This window comes from Colobus angolensis, unplaced genomic scaffold, assembly GCF_000951035.1.
Source record: "Colobus angolensis palliatus isolate OR3802 unplaced genomic scaffold, Cang.pa_1.0 Scaffold192, whole genome shotgun sequence".
In the NCBI taxonomy this organism is placed as follows: Eukaryota; Metazoa; Chordata; class Mammalia; order Primates; family Cercopithecidae; genus Colobus; species Colobus angolensis.
In genome coordinates, this window is record NW_012115066.1 from 283,600 (window position 1) to 305,384 (window position 21,785).

Sequence of the window (21,785 nt, forward strand, 5' to 3'; positions counted from 1 at the left end):
TACTTTGTGAGTACTAATTGAAAAACCTGTATAATGAGTGCAGCAAACTACTTACCTGTAATTGTGGGAAACTAATATTAGTAGGAAACATAATTGGTGCATATCTTAAGGCCTTCTTAATTTGACAAGAGAATGGTAGAATGTACAGCTTACTGGAATGAGGAGGGAGTCTGCGTATAATTTCAAATGTAATTAATATTAGGTAAAGGATAAAATTCCATTCCAAGGAGTCTAGAAAAGTCCACACTATCTTAGTAGAGCTGACAGCAGCCGTAAAGGGCAGATGTTAATTATGTGCAGGCCTGTCACTTCCAGCTGATATTATGATTGCATAATTACTTTCCCGTCAGAAAAATACACCTGGAAAAGATATCATGTAGTGTTCTAATCAAAAGAGGGTATACTAGAAAGAAATATGTACTTTTATTAACACATTAATGCTTATGAAATGATTTTTCTAGCGTGAAAGCCTGAGGATAGATTGGTTAGAATCACCACAAAATATACTGCACATTTAACTCTCCGTAATAAGTGAGTATAATCTATCAAGAGATAGTATTGAATAATGGAAATGTCCAAAATATCTTTCTTTGGTTTTTGTCACCTTCATTTCAGAGTAAAGATAATGATCTGCTACAGAATTATTATATTATCATAATTCAGATAAATAATTTCAGTTCATTTCATGAAGGGTGACTAAGGAACGATTATGTTCTTTTTATTTTTAAAATATGAAAAATTTTGAGGTTCTTGATTTGGTAACTTGAAAAATAATACTTAATAAATGCAGAGGCTTCATAATATAGTCCTTAATGTCAAGAGTAATGGAAATGTGAAGGTCTCTTAGGTGAGAGATTATAATAGGAAATAGAATCATAAAATAAATATGAATTGTGTCATGACAATTGGAACCAAAGCATACAAATATTGGAGAGAGACTTTAAGAGAATTAAGTTAGTATTTATCATAAATTGGAATCTGGCTATAATATCATTGAGGTCCATTTAGTTGCTTATTTGAAATGGAACTCTTTGATATATAAATGTAATATGTATATATTTATGAAATATTCTGTTCATAATACCTGGCTTCAGCTTTTTGATAGAACACATTGGGACCTTTTTTTTTTTTTTTTAAGCTTTTGTTTTCAAAAAGAGGCTGGCCTCTTACCATGGTGCCATTTAAAAGGTGGGAGTTTTTTTGTCCACCCCCCCACTCCTTTTTTTTTTTTTTTTTCCAAAACAAGTGCATTTGTTTTCTGAGCTTAAAAAAATAATGCTGAGGCTCAGGCTGACAGTACATTCTTTAAGCAACTGTTTTTGATTTCTTTATCAAGCCATGTAAAAAATGAAAAAGGCAGTAAGACACACCACATAGTGTAGAGTATTAGAAAGCTCATTCTATTATCTCCAAATGCATTTAATGTGTTAAGCTTTATGCACATTTTAAGAATTCTTGCAATTAAGTGTAGGATTGTTATGGTTTGGATTTGGAGATGCATCACTAATGTTATAATCTTGCCTGTGTGTGAGAGAGAGTGTGTGTGTATGTGTGTTTTCCCTAAGTGCACTTCCCTAATTTTAGTTCACTCAAGAATTTAGTTCTCCAGCGTTTTATAGACAAAACATTATGGTTGTACTTAGTAGTTTGCATTATTTTTTTACCTATTTAATATTTTAATGTGCCTATTTTAGTTCACAAGGACTTATTTTACTAAGTAAAAAATGCAGAGATTTTTTAAAGCTATCTTCTAGTTATAATTAGCATTTCAACTAGAGGTAGCTTGGGAATTAAGTGAAACTGTTGCAGCTACAGTTATTGAGAATCGTGGTGGACTGGAGTTGGATGGCCTTTGTTCTTCAGTATCTTCCAAAATAACCGTCTTTCATAATTAGGAGTTAGGAAACTCATTGTGGCTATTTTTCCTCCTGTTTTTCAATATATAATGCACTTAGAGATAACCTGTTTTTGTGTGCATTTGAAATATTCATTGTCAGTAGTAAAGATGGTTTTTTTTTTTTTTTTTTTTTTTTTTTTTTTGTTGAGATGGAGTCTCGCTCTGTTGCCCAGGCTGGAGTGCAGTGGTGCGATCTCGGCTCACTGTAAGCTCCGCCTCCCGGGTTCACGCCATTCTCCCGCCTCAGCCTCCCAAGTAGCTGGGACTACAGGCGCCCTCCACCACGCCTGGCTAATTTTTTGTATTTTTGATAGAGATGGGGTTTCACTGTGTTAGGCAGGATGATCTCGATCTCCTGACCTCGTGATCCGCCCACCTCAGCCTCCCAAAGTGCTGGGATTACAGGCGTGAGCCACTGCGCCCGGCCTGTAAAGATGGTTTTTTTGTTTTATTTTGTTTTTCTCAGGCAGAGTCTTGCTCTGTTGCCCATTCTGGAGTGCAGTGATCTTGACTCACTGCAACCGTCTCCCGGATTCGAGTGATTCTCATGCCTCAGCCCCCCAAATAACTGGGATTACAGGCATGTGCCACCACGCCTGGCTAATTTTTAAATTTTGATAGAGTGGGGTTTCACCACGTTGGCCATGCTGGTCTCAAACTTCTGGCCTCAAATCTGCCCACCTCGGCAAAAGTGGTTTTTTAATACAAGAATTCTGCATGTTCAAGGTGGGGAAAAGGTTTATAAGGATATTTGATTAGACATATATGAAGAATGCTCACATGGATCTGGTATGTCTGGTTTGCTATATTTGGATTTCTGAGTGAATATAAGCTATCAATAACCATGAATTAATTGATGATCCATGTTTGTAAGGAACATTGAGATGTTAAGTCAGCACAGCTTTGAGAGTTAAGCATGCAGATTCTCATGCTGTAATCAGTCTGGATTGTGGTTTTCTCTTTGATGAAATGGGCATGTTTGACTTGGACTTTGGTTTGGGTTGTGTCATTGTTGGGGCACTAGGAGTGATAGTTCTACTTTTCCAGCCTTCTTAGAATTTGGTGCCAATGGAGAGAGAGAAAGGGTAAGACAGATGGAGATCAAATGCTGATAGTTAACATTGGATTGGAGAATGTGCCTTAGATCTGTGGCCTAAGATTGGGCTTCTTAGTATAACCCCACTTTAGACTTTGAACTTTCTGTTTTAGAGGGAGACTGTGTGTGTCCAAAGCAAACACACATATCCGAATTGCTGCCTCATATCCAGTGGGCCCTGATGGCAAGAACACAGAGAGGTGGGCCCGTGGAGCTGCTTTTGAAAGGCAGGGCCACGTGTGCCTAGCACGTGGGTGGAGGAGCTGAGAGGAGACTGCAGGTTGTCTATAATTAGGAAGTTGTTAAAATAAGGAAGGGACTGAGGCAGGTATACATGCTTGCATTCTTTCTCCAGACCTTCAGAGTGAGGGAAAAGTGGAGAGGTATGGAAACTTTCTCTTAAATACTTCAAAGAGGTGGAAGCACCTTTATCATGAAGCCATAGGAAATCTCCATTTGAAAATGCAGTACAAGTTATTCAGCTTCCCAAGATAAATATTTATTCTCATTTAACATTAGTGCTAAATTTCCTTGCTTTTAACCCTAAAACATCAGTGGAGACAAAAGAAGCCCTGTTCTTCCACGTTTGAAGTATGTTAGCTATGCTATAGTGTTTTGCTTGTTTCAGTCTGGAGAGTTGAACTATCTGAGGAGAGAATAGGGTCTGTGGAAAACTACAGGGGATGGGTGTATTTGTTACCATGGTATTTTATTAGTAAATTATAATCTAAAAGCCATGTTGCTCTTGATTGTAACCCTGGACGGTGGATTGGGAAGTGTTACTGGACAAATACATAGAGTTTCCTTTTTTGATACCTAAGGAAAATGTAGTTATGCTTCATTGGGAGATCATTCTGGTTTGAGATCTACTTCTCTGGATCCCCAATTGAATTGTGGTATACAACAAAAAGTGAGGTTAATTTAACCACTTAAATTCTGATCATCCTTGACAAGGCAAACTTTTCCTTTCACACTTATTCGTAGGAACCTTTGATTCTTGAATACTATAATATTAGAGGAAAATAAAAACAGCCAATTTCTTAAAGTCTGATCTTGATTATTCTGTTGTAGATCATCAGAACCATGTTTTTGTTGTTGCTGTTTTGTTGTTGTTGTTTTGTTGTTGTTGTTTTCTTATTTGCCTTTTTCTTTCGTCATTTTACCTATAAATCTTTTTTGCAGAAACAAAAGGGAAAGGAGGAGGTGAAACCTAAATCAATCCTAAGTCAATTTTTCTCCTTTTTTTTTTTTTTTTTGACTTGTAAGCACCTGGCTTGAGAAAATGCATAGAACACTGGGGAATTATGAAAACAGAGTTTAAAATATTCCGAAAAACATTTTTATTATTATAAAAAATTGAATTTTATGTTTCCATACTATTTGCTGGAGACTTAGTTTACCAGTTGGGAATCTTTTAGACTTTGGAATGCCTTCTTTTTCAAATTGAATTTGACATTAATTTACTTGAACTTATATTGATGCCTCAAGAGGTGCATTATTTGTTGTGGCTGATCTTTCCTTTTTTTCAATTTCAGGTGATCCCATTAAGATATTAATGCCGTCACTGTCTCCTACAATGGAAGAGGGAAACGTTGTGAAATGGCTGAAAAAGGAAGGTGAGGAGGTACCTTCCTAATGTCCTGTGTGCTTTGTTATTTGGTTATTTTTTTTTCCTAATCTTTCCTGTTATACAATATGTGTTATAAATTAAATAAATTGTGTCCATTTGGTAGTTCATGTAAGTTTGGTTAAATAAAATTTTCCCATGATAATGTAGCAAAGGTTTTCTGGGTTCAGCCTATATCCTTACACAAGCACAAAATGGTGAAAAATATTTTAAGGCTTTTCCCTCAACTTTTAGTCCTTATACCCAGCTTTTAGTTTCAACATCATAATTTTGACATTCTTCTTAATTGATAACTTTATCATGATTGTGTGTGTGTGTGTGCGCGCGCGGGCGTGTGTGTGTTGCAGGAGGTAGCCAAGTTCATTATAAATTTTATTGGAAAGAACAAATAAGTAGAATACAAGGAAAACCCTCAAAAGCAGAGCATCAGAGGAGGGTTGTAGCCCTGCTAATTATTGAAACATAGTATTAAGCATTTCTAATTATAACTCTGGGATTGGTGCTTAAAAGACAGACCAGTGCAGCTGAGTAGAGAATAAGGAAATAGATGCAGTTGCACATGGAATTTAAGTGTATAGTAAAGGAAGACGATATTAGATTTATTCTTTATATTATGTGAAGGATAAATTACAAATGAATTATACATTTAATGTATAAAAATGAAACTGTGCAAGTCTTGAATTCCTCTGAACCTGGAAGTAGAATAAACACCCTAACTATAACTCAAAATCCAGATTATAATATGGGAAATAAAATTTGATACTTTTACATGGCTAAAAATACAAGTTAAGTAAAAAAAAGAAGTGACAAATTGGACAAGAGTATTTGCGATTTCTATCACAAAGGGTTAATATCCCTAAAAAATCGATAAGACTGTCAACTCAGCAAGAAAGTGGGTAAGATACATGAACAGATGTTTTATGGAAAAATAATTGCAAATGGCTCTTAAACATAGAAAAAATTGCCTAACCTTTCAACTGATAAGAAATATGCAGATACTTTACTGAAATGTCATTTCTTGCCGATTATATTGACAGTAGTTAAAAAGTTTGACAAGCTGTTCTCTTGATGAGGCTGTGGAGGGAAGGGAAGAAGCAGGCACTCTCGGACATTGCTGGAGGAAATGCTAAATGGTGTAAATACTAGGGAAGAGAATTTGGCACTATCTGGAAAAATTACATTTATGTTTACCCTTTGGCCTAGCAGCTTTACTTCGAGGGATCTGTCTCAGTGTTACCGCAGCAAAAATAGGAAAAGTCACAAACACACACTAGACTGTTTATCACAGCATTGTTTGAAATAGCAAAAGGTGGAAACAACCCAAATGTTGGTCAGTACAGGATTTGTTGAATAACTTTTACACATCCACAACTGTAAAAAGGAATGAGGAATATCTCTCTATACTGCTATGGAGTGATGTTCATTGAAAAAAGCAAGGTACAGACAAGTGAGTATAGTATATATCATTTATCAAAGAAAGAGGTGGCAGTGCTAATATTTAAGAAATTAAAAAGAAAGGATAAAATAAAACTTTAAAAACAACAATAGATGGTTATTTACAGAGTAATGGAGGGAACAGTGTTGGGGAGAAACTGGAAGCTGGACTTCTCAATATATCTTGTTTTGTCTCTTTGACTTTGGGACCATATACATATTTTGCCCAAGTTTAAAACAAAATTAAAATGTAAACGAGTCCTAAAGATTGAAACAATGAGACAGGTGATTCTAATTCATTTTTTTCTCTCTCTCTTTCTCTCTCTCAATTTGCTTACATAACCATACAGAGAGGCACTATTTCAAATGTCAGATATTTGATTATATGCCCTAATAGATTATAACTGAAGGATAAAGCATCTCCAGAAGTATAATTCTCAACTGTTAGAGTAATCATATTATGCTGGTTATGTTGGTATTGTTATTCTAAGGCTTTTTTGTGTATTTTATGGGATAAAGCAAATGACTGGTTAAGATAGTATCATTGGAAACTTGGATTTTTAGTGTAGTTTAAAGGAGAAACAGGTAAAAGTTTCTAAGGTTAGGAAAGACTCTGTGATGGTAAATTTTCTAGCTCTTTCCCCTGGCAATGCCTGGAAACAAGGACCAATCCAGTTGCAGTGAGCACCCTTAGAACCCAGACTGTAGTCTCTAAATATCAGTTCCCACTAAAGTAAATGAAGTTCTCCTTGGAGAGTAGCTACTTGCAGGTCTAGGGCAGGAGATGTGCAGATGAGCTTTTAATATCTTGTCAGTTCAGAAAGCAAGGAAGCTGTCAAAAACTCCTGAGGGCATCTTAAAGGACTCAGGAGCCATAGATGAGATAGTTTGAGGATCACTAAGGATAATAAGGATAATATATTTAATATATTTCAATACATTAAATATATTTGAACCCTAAGTTCACAGTAATACTAAAGGAAAAAAAATAATTGGTTAGCTGTAGAGGGTGCTAAGAAATAACTCATTTTGAAAATGTAATAAATGGAAAGACTCAAGCATTTTTCTCTACCTTTTCTGCTATATAAACTGTAACTCTGAGTAACGAAGTAATTGATGAGAAGTTTCTCATTATTAGCATATCGCAGTTGCTAAAAGATAGAAGAATCATAGAATGTTACTGTGTCACCATTTTGCAATCTCTGGTAAAATAGTATCATTAACAGCTGCTAACATCACAAAAAGAGAGATAACCAGATATTACATGCTTCCCACTGTGAAGTAGTCTTGCCAGAAAATTGAACCAAATACATTCAAGCCTATAGCTCTAACTATCATTTTCCAGGAAATACAGGGGGAAATATAACATGTTCAGTGACACTATCAGAAGTATATCAGCAAAAGCTGAACTGAGGAATTCTATATGCCAGTTTCTTCAACCAATAAATTTCAGGGTGGCAGGGAAGAGCTCAGGGGAGGTGGGTGGGCGAACCTATAGCATACAAGAGATTTGAGACCAGTGCCAACGTATGGACCTTATTTTAATTATGATTCAAGCAAACAAAACAGATGGGGACATTTGAAAACTGGCTGGATATTTAATGATGCTAAGGATTTTTTTTTTTTTTTTTGAGACACGATCTCACTCTGTTGCCTAGCCTGGAGTGTAGTGGTACGATCTCTGCTCACTGCAGCCTTAACCTGGGCTAAGGGTTGAGTCTCTTGAGTATCTGGGACCACAGGCACGCGCCACCATGCCTGGTTAGTTTTTTGTATTTTTTTAGAGACGGGGTTTCCCTGTGTTGCTCACGCTGGTTTTGAACTCCTTGGCTCAAGTGATTCTCCTGCCTCGACCTCCCAAAGTGCTAGGATTATAGGCATAAGGCACTGCACCCAGCGTAGGGATTATTAATTCTAAAGGTGTTAATAATATTTTGGTTATATTTTGATTATTTTTAAAAAATAATCTCACCTATAAGAGATGTGAGATGAAATACTTACATATGAAATGACAGTATCTCTGGGATTAGCTTCAGAATAACCCTGGTGGAGGTTGAGAGGGTAGGGAGGGGTATAACTGAAACAAGATCGGTCATGAATCACTTGGCAGTTGTATAGGTGAGGTAAAAGGTATATGTGGCTTCATTGCCTTTTCTCACCACTTTTGTATAGTTCGAAATTTATTTTTTTATAGATATATTTTTAAAAGTTGTACATAGTGCTTTCAGGATATAATTTGAAATGAGAAACTAGTACCAGATGAATTGGAATGTTGATATTATTAAGAGAATATTTGATGCAATACCATCTATAAAGCTGTGTTACGTCACTGTTTCTGGCAACCATTTTGCCAGATTTTAAGTAACTAATATGGTGCTTAGAAAATAAGACTGTGAATAAAAGAGGTGAGTATGTTACAGTGCTCATACAGAAGGATAGAGGAACAGTTAATGTGAAGGAAGCTGGAGAAAGGGACTTTTTGTTTTTCTGGCAGCTACTTACTTTTCCTTTTCTTTTCCCCTTTTTCCTTTGCCATATGTGGTGGTAGAGTCACCCCTCTAGGTATTCGCCACTGGATAGTCTCTTTTAGCACCCTATGTAGCTGTCTTTCTCTGTGATACTCATTCTGTATCAGGTTAAACTATTGTGGAGGAAAGAGGATGAATCTACAGTACCTATTAGGGAGTGTTAGACAGAAGAATAGAGAAATTAGAGGTGACTGAATGAGTCCCCCACAGCCGTTATGATGCTTCATCTGGAGCAATGGTAAGTCAAGTGTTAAAAAGGGAAAGAAGGAAGGAAAGAGCAAGTAGAGAATGAATAACATGGTCTGGGGAGGATTTGTCTAATACCAGAGACTAGCCCTGGCAAGGACTTCCAGGGTATCCTAATGTGATTTAGTAGGCACAGATGTCACTCACACAAATGTTGGTATTGAGTGGTCCAGTCTAGTGCTTATGAAATAGTATCAAGAGTTTAGGCAGTAGGCAGGACACCAGAGTCTGGAAGAGCCATGTTGTGATTCTAGGAGGTCTAGCCTTTCATGGCATCACTTTTGCCACTAATGATGGGTTTGGGGATCAGGAAGAGGGCTGACAAGTATTTACTTGAGAACCCTAGCCAAATGAGCTGCGGAGTTTGGGACAAGGTCTCACTTCTTTCAGGTAGTCTGGGGTGTAAGGAAAGGCGAGAAAAATTGCTGTGGGTTGAGCCACTATGGAGGTTAGGAGGTATGGTGCCGTGAGGTTATCCAAATGAACATTACTGGTCCCTGATGGACCCAACCAAGTCTGATTGGACATACTACTAAATTTTGTTCCTCAGCGGGGATTATGTCTGAGTTTGTTCTTGTTTGTGCTTCGCTTTGTGACTAACATGTTAATTGGAATAGAACTGCAGTGCTGTAAGTGGTCAGTTAGTAAAGGTATCGGCAGAGGGGAAAGTAAGCCAAAAGCAGGGTACATGACAAGGATCCAAGAAGGCTTTACAGATGAGGTAGTATTTGAACTGGTCCTTGTAGAATAAATGGGCTTTTTAAAAAAGTGAGAAGGACATCCAGATAGAAAAACATGGGTAAAGTCTTGGAAGAAAGATGTCACTGAGACATACTTTAGCAACAGCAGGTAGGTCTGGCTGCAATGGGGCATAATGGCTGTAAGATCAGATAGATTATTAGAAGGATCTTGAATACGAATCTGCAGTTTATCAGTCTGTGAGGGTCCTTATCCTAAAGCCAAAATATATCCACATTCATGGTTTCTTAATAGGAAGTGATTTCTTTTTTCTTTCTTTTCTTTTTTTATTTTTGGAGACAGAGTCTCACTCTGTTACCCAGGCTGTAGTGCAGTGGCCCGATCTCGCTCACTGCAACCTCCACCTCCCAGGTTCACGTGATTCTCGTGCCGCAGCCTCCCAAGTAGCTGGGACTACAGGCGAGCACCACTATGCCTGGCTAATTTTTATATTTTTAGTAGAGACGGAGTTTCACCATGTTGGCCAGGCTGATCTCGAACTCCTAACCTCAAGTGATCTGCCCACCTTGGTCTCCCAAAGTGCTGGGATTATAGGCGTGAGCCACTGTACCTAGGCAGGAAGTGGTTTCTACATACATTTCTGAGCCCTATTAGTAGCATTATGTTGAAAGGAACAGGCCCTAAGAGTAACCTGGTATGAAGAGATAACTATAGGCAATTTAAAGTAGCCTCCTTTTCCTGCTCCCATTTGAAAAGGCAACACTGAGGACTCCTAATCAATGTGACCATCTAAACAGATGGGGTAAAGCATTTGCTCTCTATCGGATATAATACTATAAGTAAATCTTTTCAATGTTAAGTCGTGCTGGAATGCAGAGAAAGGAAAAGGAAATCACCAAGTGTCCCCACATCTGGAGTGGTGAATGAGAGTTGAGGCCATGTGCATCACTAGGCCTGAGCTGGAAGGCTGGAGTTTCTGACCTTTTTTTTTTTTTTTTTCTTTTGGTGGTGGTGGGGTGGGTGGAAGGAGCAAGGAAGGGAAATTAAGAATCAGATTAAGATTTGGATGTGGTAAGATTTGAGATGCATATTAGACATTCAAGGGAAGGTGTTCAAAAGACAATTGATTGTAGGAGTTGAAGTTCAGAAGTGAAGTCTGACTTGGAGACAGAAATTTGAGAGTCATCAGCATGTGGATGGAATTTAATGCCATGTGATAACAGGCAAATCAATTTTGAATCTATATGGAATAAGAATGCCTACTCCCCTAAAGAGTCCTCCTGAGGGCCAAATTTATAGTACTCGCATTTTCTGGGAACCCACAGGTAGAAGTGAAGTTGTCCTGGGCTGATCGCCTCCATGGGTTACCTGGTGGAAGCCATTATTCTGGAAGAATACAGCTTCTAATCCAAACCACACAGAATTTGCAGATAAAGTCTCACTTAGCAAAAGTCATAATCCCACATTTACTAATGTATGTAGAAGAAGTCTTTTAGGAGTGAAAGTCAGTAGGCATAACAAGCAGCAGGATCCCAGAACTTCAGTTAATTGGAATTACAAAAGTCCACGCAGATTTGAAAAGGATAAACAGAACTTCTAATAATGAAAAATGTCCCTCAAATTAAAAACCCCCAAACCTCAAGGGTGGGCTGAAGTGTGATTAGACAGGACTGAATGAAGAATTTGTGAATGGTAGGACAACTGGAGGAAATTAGGTTGCATGTAACACATAGAGACAGCACTGGAAAATATGAAAGAGAAGTTGACATATGAAGGGTAAAATGAAAATTACTCAGTAACCCAATAGGAATTTCAGAAGAATAAAAAAGAGGGAAATGGGAAGAGGTAATTTTCAAAGAAAAATTTGGCAGAGAATTTTCTAGAATTTAAGAAAGATACGTGTAATGTAAATGGAAGAGCCAGTACCCCATTGGAAAGCATTTTGAGCAATTGACTCCGCATGGCTGCTACCATATTTTAAAATAATTGTCAGTATCTAAGAAAGTTTTACCTTTATAAATAATGTAATGAATTGGAATCTATTTTTAGGTTTCTTTTCTCTGATGAATTATAGAGCTTTGGCTATTTCCATATTCAATATGACAGGGTGTTGGTGTTGTTAAATAATTACTCAGACACAGAATAGTCTTTTAGGGATTATTTTAAAAAGATTAACTTTCTTCACACTTTGAGAATTTATAAGTAAGCAGATAAGGGGATTCTTGGGCCACATTTATCTTTCAGACTTCCAGCTCGCTGGCAATCTAATAAGTTATTCACACCCGTTAGAATATGAGCAGTAAGATAAAGAGCCAGGAGACACATGGTCTCATTATTCTGTTCTTTTTCCCTTTTGATTACAGTGAGCTATTTTCATGTAGGATAGGCCAGGATATATTTTAGGTCCCTGGAACGTGTTTCCTTGAAGGTTGCTCTTAAAATTCTGTGTTCTGCCAACTGAAGGGAAATTTGTTTTTGCCAAAACATAGTAAATAATTGAAAGCAATCTTAATCCTTGGTTCTTAGTAGTTCACTGGCTTCTTTTTTAAGCTCATCACCTTTGTGATTTGTGATCTATAATTTGCTGCTTTTCATGAACACTTATGTACTGTATACATGGGTATCAATATATGTTTAAGTATGCCTGGTTCTTGGTACATTTATGATAACTTGCTTCATTTTATATTAAAAACATTTATATTCTGACGCCATACTTTTCATAGATTTTTTTCTCTTATTAACTGTTTTTTGTTTGTTTGAATTTTGAGATTTTTTAAAATGTATGGTCACCATAGAACAATGAGTTTAGACCTTTGTACATTAAGAAAATTGATATTTTTCATGAAAAATGATAGTGTTGCATCTAATTATGAATCTAGTTTACTTCTAAGCAAAGACTAGATAAGTATTTGAGAACATTCAATGGACAGCAGTTCAGTCTTGAAACCATTAAGTTTTTTCAAAAATCTGAGACTGATTCACAGCTTCTTTTACTAATGCTGTGTGTGTGTGTGTGTGTGTGTGTGTGTGTGTGTGTGTGTGCACGCACGCGACATTTTATACCAAGGAGATAAGGGTGCAAAGAAAAACTCTGGCCCAGGAATCATGGTTTTTCCTTTGGGGTTCCTCCTCTGCCATGAACTACCTGGGAGTGAGTTGAACTAGATGAAATCTAAGGTACAGAATATCCTGGATTTATAATTCTATGATAACTTATTTTTATTTTCTTTTTTTAAGTAACTGAAATATGCTGTATTATAGCATATAAATTATTTCCATCTTTGTTGAACTCATGAGTCTAAGAAAATAAGTTCTATAATGACTCTTAGAGTAGCACTTCATTTCAGTCTGAGGATTGACTAAAACATTATACATCATAAAATTAGTACAGAAAACACTCTGAAAGTGCTAGGTATCAGCCACAATTTCAAAATCTTTTGAAAGGTCAATTGAGCTATCATTCGGCATTTTTATTACAAGTTTTTTATTTGGAGGGGGCATGTGCTTCAGATATTTTCAGTTTAAACTGGACCTAGTTTATTTTTTCATCAATTGAACGTCAAATCTGTTAAAATAATAAAAAGGAAAAAAAATTCTTGTTCCCCTTTCATAAGAGAATATTTGAGGTTGTGAAAAACCTTGTTTTTTTTTTTCTCAAAATATTTGAGATTTTTCTGCTCTGCCATGAAGCACTATGGAACAAAACCAGGCTGAGATAATTCCATCAAGCACTTAGCCACACACACAGTGCCTAGAGTGTACATGGTAAGCATGCTTAACAGTGGTGCTTATTGCTGCAGTGTTCCTTATGCCATGAGACAAGGGTTTTTTTTTTTGTATTTCAAATAGTTTTTGTGAAAGTCTTATACTATGTCTAATACTGTTACTGTTTAAAATTCAGAAATAAAACCATTTTGAAGAAAGCCTTATCCTATATCACTAGATGCCACTAGAGAGTTATATGGGTCTCTGGATTCTGCTGTAGAAGACGCTTTGGTTCTATTATTTCTGGGAATATGTATATGTTTGTGGTGCTAAAATGGAAAATTTTGAAAAGTACATTTCACAAATAGCTTCCTTTTTTTTGGTGTACTACGGTTTTAACAGCTTTATTGAGGTATAATTTACATACCATAACATTTACCTATTTTAAGTATTCAGTGATCTTTAGTAAATATATAGAGTTGTGCAACCATCACCACAATCCAGTTTTAGAACACATTTCTGTCACCCCAAAAAAGATCCCTGCTGCCTGATTGCAGTCATTTTTTTCTCCCATCTCTATCCCTAGACAATTCGCATCTGTTTTTTGTCTCTAAAGTTTTGCCTTTTGTCTACGTTTCATATAAATAGAAGCATGTAATATTTGGTCTTTTGTGACTAGATTTTTTCAGATTTAGCATCAAGTTTCATCCATGTCGTAGCATTTATCAGCTGTTCATTCCTTTTGTTACTGAATTATATTCCATCATTATGCCTTTTTACACTTATTGCTAAATCTTTGTATTATATCAGAATTTTAAAATTAGTGACTGGAATTATACATTATAGTTTTATTCAGTAGAAGTTTCTGTGGTGATGGAAATGTTCTGTGTTAACCTGTCGAATACAGTAGCTACTAGACTTAGTGTAAGAAGCCAGAGGGATGTGTGGGCGGTTGACCTTGTCTAACAGGGCCCTTCTCAAACTACTACTCATGCCGTCACCCCTTAGGGCAGGACCTCAACTGGCCTAGCAACCAGGTTGCCTCAGGTCTTTGGCCATGCAAATATTATCCTCCTTTGTGTGTGTGTAGAGTGAAAAGGGATGACAAACACTGACTAGGGGCCCCTCCTCTATATTCCCATTCTGCTGTAGGTACTAATTGGATGGGATTGTCATTGCCTGCTTGTTGTACTCTTCTTCAATCAGATTAGGAACTTCTTGAAGCAGGTCTGTCTTACTTTTTTACTATTTTTATCATAGTGTCACACACAGTGTCATTCACATGGAGCAGCTAGTAAATATTTGTGGAGTAAACAATTGAATTATTTTTGTCTCTGATTATTGTTGTCATTATGGTTCAACATAGCACTAAGAAGAGGAATTTTTCTTTAATGTTCATGTTGATCTGATAACTTGGTCTTACAGATAAAAACTAGCTCTTCTTCCACCACTACCACCACACGCACATTTTACATAAAGACTTTTATTCTTAATTTTTGGCAGAACAAAATTATTTTGTGAAAGCTTCAGGACTTAGTCCATTAATAAAATAAACATCACCATTAACTGTGTTTGACCAAGGCTATACTTAATATCTAGAATTTAAAAAGAGAAAGGGAAGCCTCTGTATACTTCAGTCCTCAGCTCTGGCAGCTGCCCATCGGACAAAGGAACAGGACGATGATGCTGGCGTCAGTGCTGGAGAGCAGCCCCCGGGCGGGCCTCTGCTCTGGCCCCTTCTGGGGCCCGCACTCTTGCCCCGGGCCCGCTCCACTTCCGCCACTGACATGGACCACAAGAAGATGGTACAGGAACACTCCAGGGCCGCCATCTCTTTCTTCAAACAGTCAGCTGTGAACCTGACAGCTGAGAAGCCATCTGTCACCTCACGCTGTCCAGGACCCTCTATCCTAGCTGCTCAGTCTTTTCCACTCTTCTCCACTTTAAAAAACTCTTTGTGGACAGAACCTTCTCTTTTTGTTGTTTTCATACCCAGTGCTTAGTACAGTGCCTTATACGTTAATGTTTGTTGAATGATCTGGTAGAAATGACAGAATATGGAATAAATGTGTCTTGATTCTGGTAGAAATGACAGAATATGGAAAAAAAACGTATCTTGATTCTGGTAGACATGACAGAATATGGAATAAATGTGTCTTGATTCTAAATGGTTATATAGCTAACATTTTATTTTTACCTAGAGATGTTGTGAAGTGTTACATAAAGATATATTTGAAGTGTTAACACTTCCAGCCCCAAGATTTAAAAAAAAAAAAATATATATATACACACACACACACACACACACACACACACACACACACACACACACATTTAAAATTTTCCTGAGAGTCAGAGAGATGAAGTAACTTGGTCAAGATCACTAGTAACTGTCAGAGCCTGGAATCAAACTCATATCTGAATTAGGAGAGGTTCCTTGTAACTACTCTGCCAAGGAATCGTTCTAAGCTACAGCACTAAATTTTTGATCACGGCTGAAACTCAGTAGATTTGGAATATTCATGGCTCATTATTTGGTCTCAGAGTTTTCTTTTGGCATTTACATGACGTTTGATTATTGAAAGGTAGAACTTTAGTTTTGTGATGAATTAGGGGTGATGCTTCCATATGTAATATTATTGTGTTTTTAAAACTTTCCTGGGGTTTATTGGTAAAGTTTTCTGTGTCTCTTTCCCCCACTTCCCTCTCTTTTGTCCTCTCATTTTTTCCCTGTCTTTCCTCCTGCTTTTCTCTTCTCCCCTCTCCTTTGGTATTCTCATCTAGCTAACATATATGTCTGTGTTACGTGAAAAGATATAGGTATAGTTTTTTAAAAAAGCAAAAAAGGCTATCTTTTTAAATATCAGAAGTGTGCTACAAATCGAATGTTAGAACCAAAAGAAATGTGAAGGATAGTTTGATGTATACCTTATGAGGAAATAATGATTTGTGAAGTTATCATGTTTTTTTCTAAAGCATTTTAATCTAAAATCCGTTGTGTATGGTGCACTGGCCTGAAACCTGAGGAATGGGGATGGGAATATAAAACACTTAAGTGTCCTATCCCTGTTGTGAAGAAGCTCATAGTCTAGTAAATAGAGGAAATCACAATTTAAAAAAGTAATTAGCAGTAATGTAACATTTTATATGCAATTTGTGATTTTTAAATAAATTATACCTATTATAGGAATCTGGAATATGAACAAAATTATGTAGGTCAGGTTACTCAGAGAAAGTTGTATGGCTGGAGTCAATTCTGTAGTGTGATTGGAATTTGAATACTGATGAACACAATGATGATATAGCATCATTTTGTTTTTCTGTGGCTAGAGTCTATTTTCTAGGCATCTAAGAGGTATTTAATTGCTAGGTTTACTAGTTCTATAGTTTCTTCCATGATTATAGCAGAAACCTTTGAGGGTGTGTTTTTTTTTTTTTTCCTTTTGAAGTACAATCTGTTTTAACCACTAAAACATCTGCCATTTAAAGAAGTATGTAAGATGATATAATCTGACACTGTAGCTTTCTCTATGACATACAAAGGTCATTTTTGGTCTCTTTCTGCATATCTTACCAGCCTAATCTCTCCTCACTTCTCTGCATACTATTTGCAGTTCCTCTGAAGTTTCCTGTTCTCTCTGCCTCCAGGACTATAAGTATATTACCTTCTACCTGGATCACTGCCTGTTTACAGATTGTCTCCTCCTCACCTCTTCAGGCTCAGATTAGGTGGTCATTGTATTCTAGGAAGCCTTTTCTCACCTTCCAAAAACTGAATTAGATGCCCCTCCTGAACATTCCCAGAGCATCTTGACCTCACCTTATCCTGCTGTATTTTCCAGTTTACTTGTCAATGGATATTAAGCAAGCTTCTTGAGGTCAGGAATCTTAAATCTATGCTGTTATTACTGTCCACTGCTGTATAGTCAGTGCCTCTCTCTCTCTCTCTCTATATATATATATATAATATATATAAATATATATAATATAAATGCATATATATATTTTTTTGTTTGTTTGTTTTGAGGCGGAGTTTTTGCTCTTGTCACCCAGGCTGGAGTGCAACGGTGTGATCTTGGCTCACTGCAACCCCCTTCTCCCAGGTTCAAGTGATTCTTCTGCCTCAACCTCCTGAGTAGCTGGGACCTCAGGTGCCCACCACCTCTCCTGGCTAATTTTTGTATTTTTAGTAGAGACAGGGTTTCACAGTGTTGGCCAGGCTGGTCTTGAACCCCTGGCCTTAGGTGATCCACCCACCTTGGCCTCCCAGAGTTCTGGGATTACAGGTGTGAGCCACCACACCTAGCCACCCCAATATATTTTTCATAAATGTTTGTTGACTAGGGACATCTCTTTGGGGTTAGACAAAGGACCTTTTAGGTGGTAAATAAATATCATCTAACATATCAATTTATTTTAAAAAATAACTTATATTAGTGTCTCTGAACTATTTTACCTAAAAATGTAACTATCAATTTGAACATCTTGGTACACAAATGAAGTACTTTCTGTACTGTGAATGTTCAGAGCATATTTGTTAATTTAGTGTTTCAGATTTTCTTTTTTTCCTCTTATGATGCTTGCCTGTTAATATTGCTGTTCCAGCTATTTTTGATGTGTGAGGAGGTGTATTTATATGTTACCTATTTTTTATCCCCTTATTTTTTATTCTGTTTTTGTGTTAGGGCTATCTGTTGTAAGCTACATTTACCTAGATTTTATTTTTGTATCCATTTTGATAATCTGTACTTTTAATGGGTGATTTTAATCCATTTATATTTATTGTGATTACTGATACATGTGGACTTATTTCTACCATTTTTTGTGCATTTTTATTTTTATCCTCTGCCTTTTCTTTCCATGTGCCTGCCTTCAGTTAATCACCTTATTTTTTATTTTTCCTGTTTTTCTAATGCTGTATATTATATTTCTGTTTTTAAATTTTAAATTAAATTTTGCCAATTACGTTTAGTGTTATTCAGTATTTTTTTCCTATTATAGGTTGATGCAAAAGTAATTGGGGTTTTTGAAAGTAATGTGGTAAAAATAAAATTACTTTTGCACCAACTGAGTGTATCAAAGTTGTTAGCATGCATCTAAACATTTCCTTACCTATCTTATTATTGTTTAGAGTTTGAGTTTTACACTTTTTAAACCCTCAAACATTACTTTAAAAATACAAGTGGTTAACATTTTAGTAATTTTCACAATAACTTGTTTCTTATATCCCATGGGTTCCATCTGCTTCCACTTTTCTTCTTAATGAACTGCATCTTGTAAGAGCTTTTTAAAGAGATCTTTAATAGATGGTAGAATTTCTTAGCCTTTATATGTCTAAATAATACTTCTCTTTCATTCTCAAATGATGGTTTGGCAGCATATAAAATTCTAGACAGTTATTTTTCCTCAGTTTTTTGAAGATATTACTTCATTGTTTTCCGACCTTTATTGCAGCTGCTAAGTGTGCTCTCAGTCTTTCCATTGAGGTAATCTGTTTTTTTCCCCTTTGATAGATTTTTAAAAGACTATGCTTTTATCATTGATAGTATGCTATCTCTTTACATTGTAGCTAATATGGATTCATGTTTATATGGTCTAATGCTCTTTTTTCTGTTTAATTTTTTTATCAAGGTATAACTTTCATAAACTTTAGGCTCAATTAAATTTTATATACATGTATACCCATGTTACCACCACCTAGATCAAGATTTAGAACATTCTTAGCAAGCTACACAGATCCCTTATGCCCCCTGCTAGTCAGTACACCTACCCTAAACTCATTCAAAACTTTTTGATGATGAGAGTATACAACTCCAGTTCTGGGAAATTCTCAGCCACTGTTTCTTCAGGTATTGCTTCTCCACCATTGCCTCTAGCATCTTCCCTCAGAACTCCATTAGCAAACATTGCAACCTCAGTCTTTGTCACTTAACTGCTCTTTTCTGTTTTTTGTTTTGTTTTGTTTTTTGTTTTTAATGTTTGTATCTTCTTGTCTGCCTGCATGAAATTCCAGGTAGTTCATTAGTGCTACCTTTCAATTTACTAATTCATACCTTCACTGTTCCCTGTCTAGAATATATTCTGTTGTTTCTTTTTATTTCAATTACTTAATTTGTCATTTTTAAGATTTCTAATTTTTTTTTAAATTTCTACCTGATACTTTTTTTTTTTTTAATTTCTTGTTCTTGTGATGGCTCTTTTACTTTCATTTATGTTTTTGGATATCCTCAAGTACTTATTTTACAATCTTTGACAGATTGCACTAAATAAATTGCTTCTGAAATGAATTTTTATTACAATTATTGATTTTCTGGCTTGCTTTCTTAGCATTTGATTTCTTCATGTGTCTCAGAACTTTCTTCTGCAATTTACTTTTAAGTGGAAATTTTGTGTTTTAATGTCTTCCGTCCTACACAATTCCCCCTCAATCCCTGCCACCCCCAAGGAATTTTGCAATTGATATTGGGGACGTTGGTAGATACATCCCTGGAGTCAGAGGGTGGCTTGACTCTGTTCCTGGTATTGAGGCAGTATTCTGGTCCCCACCTTCCTAGACCCATGATTGCTGATGAAAATCATAGTCTCAGTCAACAGGTTTTGATTGTGCATTTTATCAACCTCACGTTATGAGTAGAAGAACCCTGATGTAGCCCTAGCTTCAAGTAGTGAATCTGATTTGAGTCTCCTATATCCAACAAACTACTTTTAGTTCCCTTTAATCCCCAAAGGAAACTGTTGTACCTCTTTCCCCCTATTTACTCCAAACCTGCTCCTAGATCCAGAAGCTAGTAAGCCTGTAACTTCAGGTCTTCCTCAATATTTTTGAGTTTCCAGATACTTTCTTTTGCAGAGAAGTGATCCGTATTTGACTTCAGTTGTGTCTTTGATTTTCTCTTTTTATGCTTTATATGTTTTATTCATTTATACTGTGTGCTGCCAACAGGTTTTTTGAACTTGCCCTAAGATGTGAACCCCGAAGTACTGCTAATTGTAAAACTTTTCTTCAGGGAATATAGTCAAAATGTTTGAAAAAGTAAGGGGGTATGAAATCTGGAATTGATTTTTTCAGAGGTGAATACACATTTGTTGCTATTGTCTCTAAAGTTGATTTCATTTTTACATGCTCAATAATCTTTGTAATAGCTTTTTTATTATCACAAGTATAATTTATGTCCGTTATAGAGCTTTTGGAAATTACAGCAAAGCATACACATACACACACCCACACACACACACCCCCCCCACAAATAATGAGAATTACTTGTATTTATACAACCCAGAAATAGCTACAGAATATTTTGGTATTTATTTATGTTTTATTCGTATGTACATATATACATAGTAATATTTATATTTTAAAAAACAAAACAAACCCAGTCTTGTTTTGTAGGTGAAGCGGTGAGTGCTGGAGATGCATTATGTGAAATTGAGACTGACAAAGCTGTGGTTACCTTAGATGCAAGCGATGATGGAATCTTGGCCAAAATCGTGGTACGTTTTTATTTTAATTGTCTTCAACAGGATGAAGATTTTCTTGAGTGTAAAGTTCATTGTAGTAAAATTACCTTTTATTTCTGCCTCCTTATTTTTAATGTGTATGGTCTACTACATAATACATTTTTAACTCAAGTGTTTAAAATGTTTCAGAGTTAAGGTCTAGTAGCCTGTTTTTCTGTATTTTCTACACTTTCTGTAATGTGGGTTATTTTTGTAATGGAATGTTAGAGCTTATGTGAAAAGTAAGTGAAATAAAATGCTTAGAGCTACATATGGTAAAAACATGACTATTTAGCATTATGTGGTATATTCCCTAATTGAGCCAACCAGCATGTTTGTTTCTTAGTTTCTAGAACTTTTACTAGATAGTATGGTGGAGCAGCTAAGACTGTGGACCCTGGAATCACCCCGCTGACTGATTCATATTATATCTAAAAAGTTCTGCCAGTTATTAGTTATGTAACGATTAGCAAAGTCTTTAACCCCTGTGCCTTTTTTTTCATGTTAAAGTAGAGATGGTAAATACCTACCTCATGGGACAGTAGGGAAGACTGAGAGAGTACATACATGCTCATCTCACGACCTGTTACTCAGTTGCTCAATAAATGTTACTTCTCCCATTATTACAATTGTTTCCTCAGCTCTTGGTGACCATCAGTCCCCAAGTCAGTCTGTATGTTTGCCTAGTAATTTGTATTGGTTGGTTGCAACTGGATAATAAGTATCCATTTGCGCCTCTGGAGTTTGATTTGTGCAGATGAGCTGCATGTCTATTAACAGTACCTTGTGGATGTGTTTTTACTTCTGAGCCACCAGCTTACCTCCTCTTTGAGCATAGACATAACACCTTCCTTTGTATATTCTATTCAAAGACTGCACTTCAGAATGCTATACTCTAAGTAGGTGCAAATCTAGAGACAGTTTTTTATTTGTTTTTCTTACTAGAAAATCCTCTTTTCCTTTTTTATTCTAGCACTTATGTTGTATTTTTAACTTCTAATATGTTAAACTTCCTTTACTTGTCGTCTCTGATATTGGATACTAGATATAACATTC

At 36.2% G+C, this 21,785-nt stretch overlaps 1 protein-coding gene across 3 annotated transcripts in view; it reads left to right on the forward strand.

Annotated features, from left to right (window-relative positions):
• PDHX (pyruvate dehydrogenase complex, component X) overlaps positions 1-21,785 on the forward strand; it is a 73,720-nt gene that overhangs the window by 11,119 nt on the left and 40,816 nt on the right. For all 3 annotated transcript variants that reach the window (XM_011940704.1, XM_011940703.1, XM_011940705.1), the window contains exons 2-3: positions 4,529-4,609; positions 20,623-20,723. In XM_011940704.1, the coding sequence (XP_011796094.1) occupies positions 4,529-4,609; positions 20,623-20,723 (182 nt within the window). The remainder of the gene's footprint in view (positions 1-4,528; positions 4,610-20,622; positions 20,724-21,785) is intronic.